This window comes from Pleurodeles waltl, chromosome 4_1 (assembly GCF_031143425.1).
Source record: "Pleurodeles waltl isolate 20211129_DDA chromosome 4_1, aPleWal1.hap1.20221129, whole genome shotgun sequence".
NCBI lineage: Eukaryota > Metazoa > Chordata > Amphibia > Caudata > Salamandridae > Pleurodeles > Pleurodeles waltl.
In genome coordinates this window covers 47,525,979-47,542,008 of record NC_090442.1, presented here as the reverse complement: position 1 = coordinate 47,542,008, position 16,030 = coordinate 47,525,979, and the positions used below count along the sequence as shown (strand labels likewise).

General features: G+C 44.5%; 1 protein-coding gene across 2 annotated transcripts in view; it reads left to right on the top strand.

The window, feature by feature from the left end:
- LOC138287361 (zinc finger protein 850-like) overlaps positions 1-15,786 on the top strand; it is a 153,206-nt gene extending 137,420 nt beyond the window's left edge. Inside the window, exon 4 of one of the 2 annotated variants that reach the window (XM_069227733.1) lies at positions 13,052-15,786. In XM_069227733.1, coding sequence (XP_069083834.1) covers positions 13,052-14,496 — 1,445 coding nt within the window. In that variant the 3' untranslated portion in view covers positions 14,497-15,786. Of the gene's footprint in view, positions 1-12,137 lie in introns of both variants that reach the window. The other variant, XM_069227732.1, reaches the window with a different exon arrangement.
- The last annotated feature ends 244 nt before the right edge of the window (positions 15,787-16,030 follow it).

The following is a 16,030-nucleotide window of genomic DNA, read 5'->3' as shown; positions in this document are numbered from 1 at the left end:
CCTGTGGATGCAGGGGAGTGATTCCTTCACTCTAAAGAAAATTCCTTCTTGCTTCTTTTGTGCAGCTGAAGTCTTGATGACACCAGAGAATGCATATCTGTGGAAATGTTGAAAATGCTGGACGGGGCCGGTGAAACAATGTTGCAAGGCGAGGTCGCTTTGGGAGTTCCAGGCTTGTTCGGCTCCTGAAGAGTCCAGCAGCGGTTCTGGTGGCCTGGAACAGAAGAGGTCGTTGTAGAGGGGTCCTGGTGGAGCCTTGCACGCCGAATCTGCAGGACCCACCTGCAAGGAAGTCCCTAAATAGCCCCACCAGGGGGATTGGTCACTCTGTGGGGTGACCACCTGTTGGGGTGGGGGGGTCACTGATGTAGTCTCCCTGTCCTGACCAACCAGATGCTCACAGGGGCCTCTTCGCTCTTCACATCTTGCTTTTAAGATGGCAGAATCAAGTGGCCACCTGGACGAGCTCTAGGAACCACCCCTGAGGTAGTGATGGACAGAGGAGTGGTCTCTCCCCTTTCCTTTGTGTGCTTTTGCTCCACAGCAGGGACTCAGAAGTCCCTGGACTGGTGCATACCGGATTATGTAAGGAGGGTACCAAATGCGCCCTTCAGAGCAAGCCGGTGGCGCAGGAATGCTACCCCTCCCCAACCTTGTAACACCTGTTTCCAAGGGAGAGAGTACTGCATTACCTCTCCCACAGAAAATCCTTTGATCTGCCTTCCCATGCTCGAGCTGGTCAAGCAGCAGAAGGGCATAACCCTGTTTGCGGGGTGGCAGCTGCATGGGTTGCCCATAAACCCTGGAAGACAGGTAGGAGCAATGTTTGGGGGTCCTCGAAGAAGCCCCCAGAGTGCATGGAATCGTACTTCCAATACTGGCATCATTATTGGGGTATGGTTCCGACATGTTTGATACAAAACATGACCAGGTTCAGAGTTACCATTATGTAGCTGGACCACAGGTAGACCTGTGGCCATTAAACGAGTAAAATGGCTTCCCCCCACTTACGAAGTCCAGCGCATTGAAACTGCAGTTCTTAGGGTCATCTCTGCTTATGCAGGGGTGCCCTCACACCCAGGAATTTGCACCCTGCCCTCTGGGCTAGGAGGGCCTGCCATAGGGGGGACTTACAGTGACCTGGTGTAGTGACCTGTAGTAAAAGGGTGCATGCACCTTTTCACGCAGGCTGCAATGGCAAGCCTGCAGACACATTTTGCATGGGCTCCCATGGAAGGCATAATACATGCTGCAGCCTATGGGAGACCCCATGTGCACCACTGCCCTGGGTCCCTAGGTACCATGTTCTAGGGAATTCTACGGGTACACCAGTATGCCAATTGTGGGATGTAAAGGGTGCTGAAGTAACAAAACTTAGACGAAAGAGCACAATAACTGGGTCCTGGTTAGCAGGATCCCAGTGAAAACAGTCTTAGCATACTGATAGCAGGCAAAAAGTGGGAGTAACCATGTCAAAAAGAGTGTATGTTCCTTCAGTTGGTTCTTTTCTTTCCACACCAGTCGGCACACATCTATTAATAGCTACCCCCAGTCAATTTTTGAGTGACCTTATTTCAACTTTTTGTCAACATTTTTTCAAGAATCTTATTCACCTGGTGGGATAGGATGTCACCCAAGAAAATCTACAGGCTTCAAACCATGTAGTGGCTGTCACTAGCAGATATCTGTCACCGGCCCACACTTGATTTGTCTTTGGTGCTTGGAGAGGGAACATGAGTCAAAGACCTGGGAGGACTGTTGCTCCATGCACTCAAAGGCACTGAGAGAGCTCCCTCCAGCTCATCGCCACCCACTGTTGGATGATCCATTGGCGCTCCCAATCCTAGTTGTGTGGAGGGTCCTGGGGACTCTAGCGAAGCCACTCCAGATGATCTTCGTCTCAATAGAGGTCATCAGATGAGTCCCAAAAGAGAGCAAAATCATATCTGTCGCAGAGGTCTTCGACTTCACCGCACCAGTCCATGTTCTCAGACAAGGCATGGGACAGAGGTGTCAAATTCCTATAGCCCGCCTCCCATAGTATATTGTTTGGGGTCAATGACAACAAGTTTTGATGTTTTTGTCCTTAAGACAAGTGGGCCCAAGCCCCTGCAGCACAAACCCTTTGGCTTCCAGTTTACAGTACCACATTATAGAGCAGGAAAGGGAATTGTCTGCAGTTGAGGTAATAGTTGTGTCCATATGTTTATGCTGTTTAAGATTGTATTGATGGTTCATTAATGCACAGTCTTACTTGTTAGGGTGAGCACTCTAAATACATGTTGTAATCTCGGACCGCACTGCTGCCAGTGTTTCCAGTTTAAAAAAAAGTGTGTACACATGTTTTCAAAGTTTAACCATCGGACGTGTGATGATTCTTTGCTTTCAATATAAAATGTTCACAAAAAAATGCAACTAGGAAGAAAAAAAAAACGTTTGGCTAAATTACTGTGAAATTTTAGGTACCCTTGTCAGGAGCAAATATTTAACCTTCACCAATACATACAAATCTTAGAGAAGAGCTTTTGAAAACCCATAAAATATGCAAATTAGAAGCTTTGCTTAGACTCAAAAGGGCATTCCAACCCTGGAACATTTGTCTAGTGCTACCTCTAGCCCAAGGATGTAGATCTGTGGAAAGGTGGCAAAATAAGGAAATTGCTGGTATCCAAGCATATAGTCCATGCATAATCAGAGAGGCTATTATCAGAGCTCTTTTATATAAAGTGGTTGCTGCTACAATTTGTTGCCGCTCTACTTGGCACCAAAGGGAAAACTAGTTTGTTTTAATTTTTTATACAGGACAAGTAGATTTAGGAATTAACATGTCCTATGGACAAGTAGATGTTTTATTAAATCCCACACCCCTGATGGGAACATTGACTAGCAGTTGCACTGCTGCAGAGCCCGTGCCAGTGTCTGCTCTGCGCTCTTCTGACTGTCCTGGAGCAACCATCCACCCAGCTAAAATAATTTTGTGAGGCCATGCACCTCCTATTTGGGCGGCCTGACCCCTCAAGAGCACCTTCGGGCCCCATGGGTTTTGGAGGGACTCCCACTGGATTTGAACCGGTAGGTTCACTCTCAATGCCAGTCATGTCCCTTGGATCTTGAGCTGCTTGATCAGGGATATTCCTCGGCTTCAAAACCAAGACTCCCAGCGCCACTGACGTCCCACAGGGGCACCTTTGTCATATCCGACAACAAGCCGAATGGCCGTCAGTCGGCACCAACCGGGAGCATACATTCAAAGTTGGACAGAGCCAGTACATTTTACATTCAAGAGTTCTGGGGAAGGTGAAGGTGACAAATGAGAAGGGGTCTGATGACCCTTAAGGATACCAGCATACCTTAAACAATGCAGACTGCGACTGGCAAGGGACCTTCAGCTGCCCTCAGTGGCAGTCAACCTCCTGACCAAGGTGCTACAGCCAGGAGTTGCCCCCTCTGAACCTTTACTCCCCTTACTAATGCCCTCCTCAGGGCCTGGTCCAAGCCTTGAACAGGCGCTCCTAGTCATAAGACAGTTGCTTGCCACCATCGCCTTGCTCTTGGAGACACTAGTTCCCCCACCCAGCAACCCACCCTGGAGAACTCTGAGGCCCAAGCCTCCACTTCCACAGCCAACTCTGGCACGTTCCCTGCCACTCCACCAAATAGGTCATCAAAGAGGCTGGGCACCTTTTAATAAGCGGATGTTCTCGTCCATCAGCCTATCACTGCATTTGTTGAACATCACATGCTTCTTGGCTGATACAACCATGCCACCTGGGATTTGATTGCACAAATGCTGCCATTCGTCTTGGAGGAGGCCTGCGCCATACTCTACCAAGTTATTGCGGATGTGAGAGATGCAGCAAAGTTCAACATCCGGTGTGAACTGGACACAACGGACTCGCTAGGGAAAAGTTTCATCATCTGTGGCCTTTATGCGCCACGACTGGCTGAGAACCACTGATTTCTTGCTGGATGTCCAAGCTTGCTCATGGCTATGCCTTTTCAAGGCTCTCACCTTTTTGGTGAAAAGGCAGATCTGTACTCAAGCGCTTTGAGGATATAAGAGCTATTACCCCTACCCAGTCTGCCTTTTACCCATTTCGTGGCTATCGAAGGTGCTTTCAAATCCATTCATTCCTTCTAAGCCATCAAGGCCAACAGGCTTCCCAGTGTTATCATGGCCCATGTTCCCACAGATCATGTGTGGTAACCAGCAAGAGGTCTGACCTTTAGACCCTTTAGATTTCCCTTATACCAATGTGGGCATCCCTTTTGGGCAGGAAATAGAGATTGTCCAAAAGGGCTACCCTATCCCCTTTCCAGACACACCTCCACCCATGTCACCCTCTTACACTCGACTCACTGAGGCCTACCTCTCCTTGCTCCATCAGAAAATGTTAGCTCTCTTGGCCAAGGGGGGCATTAATGGTGTGTGGGCAGCAGAAGTAGGTCATGGTTGCTATTCCCGCTACTTTCAGGTGCCCAAAAAGGACGGTGGACTTAATTTTATCTAAGACCAGCTCCTTAGCAACCGTTTCCTGAAAAAGGTAACATTTTAAAGTGCTCACTCTTGCTCAGTTCCTGTCTGCCTGAAACCAGGAGACTTGGGTGGCAGTGTTAGAATTGTAAGACGCATAATTTCTCAACACAATGCTGCCTGCTCACAGACATTACCTAAGGTTCACGGTGGGCCAAGAATACTTGCAGTTTGCTGTGCTCCCTTACAGCCTTACTGGAGCCCCAGAGGTGTTCACCAACTTGATGGCAGTGGTTACAGCACATCTGCAGAAGTGAGGGGTTCCAGTCTTACCACTACCTGATGATTGGCTGGTGAAAGTGAGCTCACCCCAGGCAATTCCTGGGGTTCACTAGCAACATGTCCAGGTCATACCTGACTCCCTCTCAGATGTTCCCTTTCATCTGAGCTGTTCTGACACAGCAGTTTCGGCCCTAGACTCCTAAGTTTCTGTGTTGCCCTTGCTTGAACTATGAGGAAGCAATGCCAAGGAATGCAGCACTCTTAGTCTGAGTAATGAATTTATTAAGGCACTTCACAGATCTCAAATAAAAGCACACAAATATATGAAAATAAGCATTTAACTTAAATGAAGTAAAACGTGTATAGAGGAGAAGAATCTTATCAGGTAAACCATCACAGACAGATATGCAATGCATCAACAGGGAATATATATAATATATAATATATATTTATACATATATATATATATAATGCATCACCATGAGTAGTAAATCAGTCATCCAAGTCAGCATGACTGGGGAACCCTCTGACGGCCAGGGCAGGAGACCACACATGGGATCAAAATTCTCCCAGGCAGCGTGTCTGCTCCACAGGTGAGCTCCTGGCTTAGCACCAAGTTCCCCCGTCTTTTAGACGTTAAACAAGCTGGGGAGCATTCTAGAACACCCTCCCCTCTATTACAAAATCAAGCACTGGCTGTACCTGGTCTGTGTCGAAAACACGCAAAAGAACTGTCTGGGTTCCAATGCGCATTCCAGAGACTGAACTGTACCTTTCTCCTATGAAAACATTCCCAGCCTGGTACCCTGTTATCTTGTCCACATCCTCTGTCCTATGTTCCAACACAGTGTGGACCCTGTTCTGGTGAGAAAAGCAAAAGCATGTTCTGTATGGAAAAAGAAGCTCTGTGTGGAAAATCTGTGTGCTGTGGCAGCATCTGAAACGTTGTACAAATACTCGAGATGGAGTCGGTGGTTAACTATACATAGCATTACACTAGGGAGTCCAGGTTATTCAGGCTATGATATTTATGTTTCAGCCTGTATCCTGGACTTTGGTAAGACTGACTCAAGCTGTTGGGCCCCATGGCCTCCTGCCTCCTGCTTGTGACATATGTCCTTTGACCTATGCAGGCTCTGAAGTGGGACCTGAAGTTCCAGTGGGCGCAACATTAAGGGAATCTCTCTGGCATGGTCTGGGTCTTGGGGGGGGGGGGGGGGAGGGTGTCTGCGAAAGACCTGTAGAGCTTTCTGACAGACTGCGATTGTGGTAGTGGCAGGCCCATCTCCCTTCCCCAACCAGACCTGACTGTAGTGATAGATGTGTTACTCCTGCTGGGCTGGGGCAGCCATCTGGAAAACCTGGAGATCAGAGGACTCTAGTCTCCAGCAGAATCGGGACTCCACATCAACCTGTTAGAACTCTGGCATTGAAAGACTTTCCTTCTGCAAGGGGAGGGCTAGAGTAGGTGTTCACAGACAACACCACCGCGATGTGGTACTGAAACAAGCAGGGCTGGGTGGCGTTGTGAACTCTGTCGAGGCTGTATGTCTCTGTACATGGCTGGAACATCGGGACATTTTCATGGTACTTCAACACCTTGCGGGTACTCTGTGCGCCAGAGTGGACGATCTGAGCCTGCGATGCCTAGCGTATCCTAAATTACGTCGCCATCCGGAAGTGGTGCGCAGTCTCTTTCAAAAGTGGGAAGAGCTTTGGTTAGATCTGTTTGCCACTGCTGAGAGGTGCAATGTCAGCAGTTCTGTGCACTGACGATTCCAAGGCAACTCCCACTTGGAGCAAAGGCTGTGTCCACAGCATTAGCTCGCAGAGTCTCTGCCCTGGCTATCTGTTGGGCAGTTACGTGGACCTCTTTGCACACATTTACCAAGCACTACTGCTTTGGCAGGCAGATCCATTGTGGCGGGCACTTTGCCTGTTTGATCCTGCAGAACCTTTTGGTAGGAATCTGTTTCACAAACCCACCTCCAGGGAGCCCTTGATTGGGTATGTATTCTAAGGTATTACATCTGTGGCTGGAAGTCTCTATCAGATGAACAAGTTACTTATCTTTGGTAATGTATTATCTAGTAGAGACTCTATTTAGCTGCAGATTCCTTGCTGACCCTCTTACCCTCCCCACTCTACTAACTGATTATGCTGTCAAGGTTACCCTTCCATTAGCCTTAAAAATGCACACCAGCCTGTCAGTGTTCATCGTGGCTCCACGCTTGTGGTGTTGAAAGTTGCGAAAAGAAACTGATATCAGCATACTGGAGTGGCACCTACTTAGGCACCACACACGTCACTTCTGGCGCAGATGGCGCTGAGCTGATCAAAGCCACCTACAAGCTTGCAGGGGTACACCTAAAAGATTTTCTGATCCAGTCTGATGCCTGGAGAATAGTCTAGTCTATTCTAGTCTAAGGTAAGGAATCTTCAGCCACATAGATAGTCTCTACCAGATAAGGTGTTACTGAAGGTAAGTAACTTACTCATTGTGTCGCCTGGGGTGCATAGACATATGGTTTATCTTGCATCCAACCACCAAAATTTTTCCTATTATTCTGCAACACTTAACACTTTTGTAGTAGGCTTGACCTCATACTGGTAACCCGTGACATCAGCACTAGAACACAAAGTGCCCAATATCTCTACATATTTCTGTCTGACCATTCCCCACTGCTTGTGACCTATGCTGACAGTCACTGGGCAAGAGCAGCCATTCTCTTGGGGACTAAACCCAGAGGCCCTGACTGATACAATCCTCCCCTCAGAAGTTATAGAGGTCCTAGAATTTGAGCATAATCCACAGATACAAATGATGTGGTGGGAGGCACTGAAAGCAGTGATGAGAGCCTCTGTTGGTATCAACATTACCTGAACCAACAACTTACACACAAGGAGACCAAATAGGCTGAGCTACAAGCGTTAGAGTGCTATGAACCTGCCTCAGTGGGGTACTTGCTAGACTTGGACCACAAAATAGCCACTCTGTGACACACTAGATACGCACATTCACTGAGACTATCATCAAAGGCTGCACACTGAGGAGGGATAAATTGGGGCATCTGCCAGCATGGCTGCTGAAGGGGTGGGGTGGGTGGGGTCTGTCTCCCCTAATACTCTTCCTGAAGGTCGTTTCGGGTGATTGTAGATGGGCCACCTTGGTTCCTTGTTTCTGAGTGCTTTCTGCACTTGTCGCACTTTTGGGTGAGAGCTACCGGCTCCTAGGAGGGTTCCCTTGCGTTATGTTAATCGCCCCTCATCAGCAGTTTACCCTCCATCCACAATTGCATGCACATCACAGGAAGCCTGCAAAACACGCACTCAAATGCTCCAGCCACAAGGAGTGCCATCCCAAGTTGTGCATTGAATGCAGCTCCAGTAAGAAAGCTGTCTTTTGTTTTCTTCTGCAGTCATTCAGTCTATGGAAAGGCTTACGGTGAGTACGGTCAAAAGTTTACCTGGTGGCATCAGCTTATTAGAAAGATGACGTTTTCTTTCTAAAAATATGTTTAGCAGATTATTTTTTTTGTAATTCCACATCTAACCAAATCTTTGATGAAATGCCTGCTTGTGCAGTTTGAATTAAATAATCTTTTTTTTTGGCTATAACGTTTGACGCTTATAGTCTTGTTCAGGCACATGTGGCGAATGTTGCAGCACACCATGAACGTTCTGCCAAACCCTCCACCCAGGGCACAGTATGCACTAGATGCTCTCCACACCAAAGTGAAATTAATCTGGGTGGGTTGTACACATTCAAGGGTTAGGGGAGCAGGAGTGAACCACACTTTTTTGTTGTTGTTCTGAGGTGTAATGGAAACAGGGATTTTAAAAGGATCAAGACAAGAGGAGCTGGCAGGAGAACTGGTTTGGTGGGGGCTCCCTTTTTAAGTACCTCTCTATATAGTTCTGTAAACACAACCTTTGTTTGGGATGAAGCTCCTCACAACAGGGTAGTCTCCAGCCTGGAGCAGCGACAGCAAAGGCAGAAAGCAGTGTCCACTATCTGAACCTGGCTATGGACAGCCACAAAAACAGTGATCCGGAAAGAGAAAAGGCCTGCCTCACCAAAAGGACCCGGCTCCCTCTGAAAAATATACTGCAGCCCATTTTACCCCCACGATCTACTAAGTGGCGGCACTACAGGAAAGAAAAAAACAAACAAATTCCTATATTTGTCTTCTTTATCTTCACTTTACTATCTAGGTCTCCCTCATGCATCCTAACACACTTGCACTGTCTGAAAACAACATCACCCCTAACTTGTACATAATAACAGGCCTATGACATCCAAAAATAGAACACACCGGTCTTCATCACTCTGCTTTGCTTATACATATAATCCATATACTACAGTAGTCACATACACAAACATGTGCAGTATATACTTGAATAAGATTAGATGACTATGCGCAGGGTACATTGAATTGCGCATTAGCAAGACTCTGTCAGCTGGTACAATTTTTAATGAGTGATAGATGATTTTTCAGTCTGCAAAATAGTGAGGGAAGATCTTTTAAACAAGACCGTTTCTTTTTCTGCACCAGCTCCCCTTGTGCAACATCATTATTCCATCTTTCTCGGCCCTTGTTTATGGAGAATTGAGACAGGCTTACACAATAGCTTGGGCATTGGCACAAGCCTTGGTGCGGTATCGCTACCATGTAGGATGGGACAAAGACTCCCCCATCCGAACAGTACTGGTAAGATCAACACCACAACCACAGTACCCCATTAAACATGAAGCTAAAGCACCAGTGAGGGAAATACTCACACAGCTTGAGTACCAGGGTATAATAGAACCCTGTGATCCACCAGTGAACAATCCTTTTTTCTCCGTAGCAAGGCCGGATCATTCATATAAAATAGTCTTAGATTACACACACTTAAACAGTCACACCTGCACATTTGCTATACAAAATACAAGTACCACATCACTTATTTATTCAGTGCGAAAAAAAGTACAAAACAACCTTGGATATTTTCTAAGTTTTATTTTCCTGTCAAAATATAGTGCCTGAAAGCAGGGATTTGACCACCTTCAGTGCGTTAGGCTCACAAAGAAATGTCTCCCACAGGGTATAAGAACAGTCCTGGACTGTTCTTAGCATGTGTAACATCCATACTACACAGCATAGACCCTCAGGTGTTATCCTATGTAGATGACAACCTAGTCACACATCTAAGAAAGGTGGACCACGTTGTGATGGGTTTAGCTGAAATAGGCTACAAATTAAATTAAAAAAAACTAAAATTGTCTTTCTCAGTGTCCTTTTTTTGGATACGAGTTGTCAGAAAGCTTGGCACCCCACTTTCTAGAAAAGTGTGTGCAATTACAACCACCATCAAAAAGCTAGAACTTTCATTCCAGATTATGCACAACGCATAAAACCACTTGATGACCTGATACGTCCAGGCTTTTCAAGTAAATATTGGATAGTTGAACACACACTGATTCGCGGAGAATTACAGCAGGACATGCTTGAAGCAAAACACACATGTTACAGCAAAACGAACTTGGTCATCAGACTAATTGCTGGTGCCATAGGTTTCACCTATGTAACATTCAATGAAGGTGATACTGTTAAAGTGGCATATAAATAACATTTATATTCCATGGCTGAACAATGCTTTTCTCCCAGTAAGAAAATTCTAATTGCTGTTCAGATGGCTGTCATAAAAGAGAAACCTTTGGCCCAGGGGAAATGCATTGTTGTGGTGACCCCAATACCAGCCTTAGAGGCTGTCACAAAGGCCAGCGTTACAAACAAAAAAAGATTTAAATCTGTGTTGGATCTAATGGGCAGCGTCTCTGCCAGCCACTGATCTAGATTATGTATTTTAACCAAAAGACCCAAGAGTTCTGCCCTTTGATCAAAACCAAATGATTATCTACACTGATTGTTCAGCACAACTAGCATTAGGCACTAAACAACAATACTCTGTCGCATGTGCAGCTGTGAGAGGTTGCATAAGGGATGGCAAGTTCTAACCCCAGAGCACACAAAAGCAGACCCTAGGGGACTGCACAGCACAACTCTTGGCACTGGAACATATGGATCCTCAACTTGTAACACTCATTGTTTGCTATTCGTATTACTGTGTCTAGTCCTTGAATAAATTTCTGCATTACTGGTGCCAGAATAGGTTTAAAGATTCACGATGGAACACCATCAGACACAGACTAATGTGGGGGAAAGTAGCTGATCTAAAGGAGACGCTACCAAAACCAATGAAGTACATATGATGGGCCATCACCGTGTAGAAATACACGTTGCAGAAAACACCTTGGCTGATGAGGCAGCCAAGTCGGCAGTAGCCACAGCTTCTGTTGCTGTGCTTACTTGTTCTAGGTTGGATGAAGAAACACTGGCTTCTGTGAAAGCTTCAGCTGACAGCAAGCCCTTGCCAAAGGAGTATCCTGCGAAATATTCCTGCCACCTCACCGCTCAAGATATTGCATTCGTAATCATACCAGGGATGGGTGATCGTGTGATCCACAACCAAGACCAATGATAAGCTCTAATAAAGGCAGCACATGAAGAGGTGGCTTCTGCCCATGCAGGTATGGCGGCTCCAATTTCATTATAGCAAAAACGAGAAGTTAGAAACACTCTCAAACGGGTATCCCGGGTCCAAATCCACCAGTTAGTTTGTTGTTTATTGAGTATAGTCTCTAAACCCAAACATGGGGGTGATTCAACCTCAATATCCGAGGCTGGCCTTTCCCCTGACGAAATGCTGCGTAGCAGAAATGGATGGCAGTTGTGCTGGAATGTGCCCTGACAGAGGAGATCAGACTGAGAAGCGTTAGGACTGAAGACGCAGAGTGGAGAAGGACCTCAGCAACTGGGCACATTATGATGCACATGATGGATGACTTCCAGTCAAATAGTGCCTCGTGTAGTCAGAATGGACATTTGATCAGAGACCTCCTGTGCTGAATTTCATTTGTGAATTCACTTATGTGGTATGCATTTGTATCTGTTGTTGAGGAGGTCTGGACCGCAGGTGTTTGGGGGAAGCGGGGGGGGCAAACAGATTACAATCAACAATTGCCCAGTTACTGGAAACTGTCCTGGGGGAACTGCCTTCCCTATGTGCATGAGGTAATGAACTATTATTCTCTTTCTTTGATTGTACAATGTTTTATATAAAGGAGATAAAACAATATACCTTTTTTTTTTAAATGAATAAGATGTGATGTGTTCAATAAAACATTTATTTATTTAATCATCTGTATCTTGTGAAATATTCCTTGATAAGTTTTAAGGATGGTAAAGGAAAGACTTTTTACAACCAGTTAAATATTGTGTCTTCACATTCCATTACATTTGCATTTGCTCATTTTAAATCTCTTTACATCCAACAGAAAACAAGTCTTGAATACATTACATTTCTTTGACTAATGAAGATAATACTGAAAGCTGTGAAAAGCAGAACTAATGAGCTCCAGTATTTTGGAAAAACATCTGTGCAGCCAGAGACAGAAGAACCTGCATTTAAACTGATGGATCGTGAAAGAAGCAGTCAAGGCCAATTCAGTAAATGTAAGAGCCTGAGTGCACCTCCATGCCACAAGACAAAGACATTATTTCTAGAAAAGTAAGGTAGCAATGCTGACAAACAGCCTCCTGTGTAAACCAACGTGCAATTCCAGCTTTGGTCCTGTGGTCAGTATGATGTGGTTACAGCAGTGATTTTTGTCCTAAAATGATAATAGAACATCATCCAGTGATCCAGATGTATTGTAATCTCTTTTTGGCCAAACCACAACAACAAGAAAAATATACAAAAGAGTGGAGCCAGACAACTGATGGGTAAAAAAAGAGGAGTTCTGCTACCTAAAATACAGAGTACTGTCCCGATTTGAACTGATCCGAAGGAGGATGACTCTTTACGCACAAGCGTGGAATGCCATTATCCAGAATAAAGACACAATCCCCACAAAGAAGCTTTATACATATTATGAGTCCAGCAAATATTTAGTGACCATTTTACTTTATTGTTAATTCGGAAAGAAGACATGCAAAATATGACACACATAAAGGGGATGTGAGAATAACACAAGTGCTTTATCAATCATGTCATCCAATCAGGAAACACAGTCATTTGAGGTAGACATATCTATACTTGACCCACAGACTGTAACCAAGCAAGAAGATTCATACACATGCCGTGAGAGCTTTGGTTTGTCATCACTACAAAAGTGCCAGCAGCAAATGCACACAGGAGAAAAATCATTCAAATGCACGGAGTGTGTGAAGAGCTTTAATGGATTATCAGACCTACAAAGACATCAGCGAACACATACTGGGGAAAAACCTTACCAATGCAATGAATGTGGCAGGAGTTTTAGGGAAGCCTCCCAACTAAGGATGCACTGGAGAACACACACAGGGGAAAAACCATTCAAGTGTAATGAATGTGCAAAGTGCTTCACTCGATCATCGGGCCTAAAAAGCCATCAGCGAACACACACAGGGGAAAAACCATATCATTGTGATGAATGTGGACGTAGTTTTAGTAACGCCTCAACCCTAAGGATGCATCAGAGAATGCACACGGGGGAAAAGCCGTTCAAGTGCAGCGAATGTGGGAAGAGCTTTTCTGAATCTGCATACCTAAAAAGACATCATATAACACACACTGGGGAAAAGCCATATGATTGCATTGAATGTGGAAGTAGTTTTAGGGACTCCTCAATGCTAAGGATTCATCAGAGGATCCACACAGGGGAAAAGCCATTCAAGTGTAATGAATGTGCAAAGTGTTTTAATCAGATATCACACTTACAGAGACACCAGAGAACACACAGTGGTGAAAAGCCATTCATTTGCAGTGAATGTGGGAAGGGCTTTAGTCAGTTATTGCAGCTCAAAAGACATCAGCAAAGGCTTGCAGGGGAAAAACCATATCATTGCAATGAATGTGGAAGTAGTTTTACTGCTGCCTCAAATCTCAGAATTCATCAGCGAACACACACAGGTGAAAAACCATACAAGTGCAGTGAATGTGAGAAGAGCTTTAGGGAAACCTCACACCTACTAAGACATCAGAGGACACACACAGGAGAAAAACCATACAAATGCATTGAATGTGGGAAGAGCTTTTGTGAATTAGCAAGCCTAAAAACACATCATAGAACACACACAGAGGAAAAACTATATAATTGCAGTGAATGTGGAACTAGTTTTACTGAATCTTCATCATTAAGGATTCATCAGAAAACACATGCAGTAGAAAACCTATTAAAGCTTAGTGAATGTGGGAAGGGCTTTAGGGATTTATCAAGTCTAAAACAGCCTCCAACAACACGCATTCGGAAACAAGCATATCGTTGTAGTGAGTGTGGAAGTCGTTTTAGGGACTTGTCAGCATTAAGGAATCATTGGAGAAGACACACAGGGGAAAAGCCATTCAGGTGTGATGAATGTGGGAAGAGCTTTAGTCAGTCATCAATCCTTTACAGACATCAGCTGACACACACAGGGGAAAAAACATTTGAGTGCAGTGAATGTGGGAAGAGGTTTAGTCAGTCAGGACATCTAAAACGGCATCAGCGGACACACACGGGGAGAAAAACATTCAAGTGCAGTGAATATGTGAAGAGCCTCTGTCCGCTATCAACCCTACAAAGACACCTGCATACACACTTGGAGGAAAAACCAGTAGAGTGCAGTGACCTTGGAAGTAATTTTAGTGAGTGCTCAACAGTAATGACGCATTAGTGAACACAAAGTTAAAAAGCATACAAGTGACTAGAATGTGGGAAGGGCTTTAGTCAATTAACAATTCTTTAAGCACATCAACAATAATGCTGACCCATCTGTTGACACACACTGGAGCAAAAATGTGCAGTTAGTTTAAAGTGAAGGAATTATAGAAAATTATTAAATTATAATTTTGTGACGTTCAAATACCAGATAATAAAAAGCAGATCATAGAAGATCCTCAATAGCAGAAAAGAAAAAAAGATATTTGTAGAATTATAAAATTGTCTGTATTGTTCATTTCTCTACACATGAAATACCAGGAAAGACAAGGGGAGACTAGCAAAGTGTGGGCTAAAGAAAATAAACATTTTATCCAGTGGAAGAGTTATAAAGAAAAACATCCAAGTACACCTGATCATACTAACTGTAAAAACAATCCTATGAACAGTGCTATTTTCAGAAAACTTTAGGGATTTGTGATGCAACCCATAAACAAAACATCCTTTGAGTTAAGTTGGTGTCCTATTTTGGTCATCCACAAAATACCTGGCTTTGAGACAGTAATCGTGGAAAAATAACCTATGATAGCATCCAGAACCAGTGTCCTAATGCACAAGGCGTGAAAGTACTAAATTGTAAGCTGTTGCTTTCAGATTTACTGCTTGCAGTGTGTGACATTTACCTAACAAGACCTAATGCAGGAGGAGTGGTGCTCAGTTCCATTTTCATATGTATGTGTAAATGTATTCAGCATTGTGGCACTTCCCCAGTGATGTCCAACATCAGGTTAGGTCCTTGGAAGATTTGCTGGCTCACCACTGACTAAATGATTTGTGGTTAGATTAATTGGATGTCTATTTTTTATGAGTTTCTTATTTACAGAACATCACTCATCCAAATCCTAACTGGTGAAAGGACAGAATCCGTGCACAATGGCAAAATTATAGCCAGGAGGAAAAGCTGTTAAAAAGTGCAGTTCTCAAGAGGTCTCTGAAAGCTTGACGATTAAGTCAAACAGGTCTAACGCTAACTGCTTAAGTTCATGAAGCTGCATACTGGCTCACATTTTGTGATAGTCAGGCAAAGCACAAAGCGAACAAAATCACCATTTACATCTTTCTGGGAGTATTGTAGAGGACATATGGCTAATGGAGTCCAAATCTGAAATTATTGTTCAACATAGGAAATAATATGATACATCTGTAACCAATTATCATGGTATAATGTACACAAAAAATGCCTAGCATGTTAATAAAAGATGTATGTTTTTTTGATATGTAATAAAGCAAAAAAAGTGTATTTGAATTCATGGTATTTGACTACTAATGATATTGAAAGAGTTGTTAAATGAGATTGCGGGGGTGTATCCAAGATGGTGCCCAAGTAGCAGGGCTTTCTTGGAGCTCTGCCAATTGCAGGTTCTAATGGGGTGAATGTAGCACACCATGGCCCCCTACACTTGCCATCCACTGGTGGGGGACTGTTAACATTTGCCAAGGAAGCAACTCTGGTCGCCTGTTTTCTGCCCCTCTCCTCTGGTGGTGTGAAT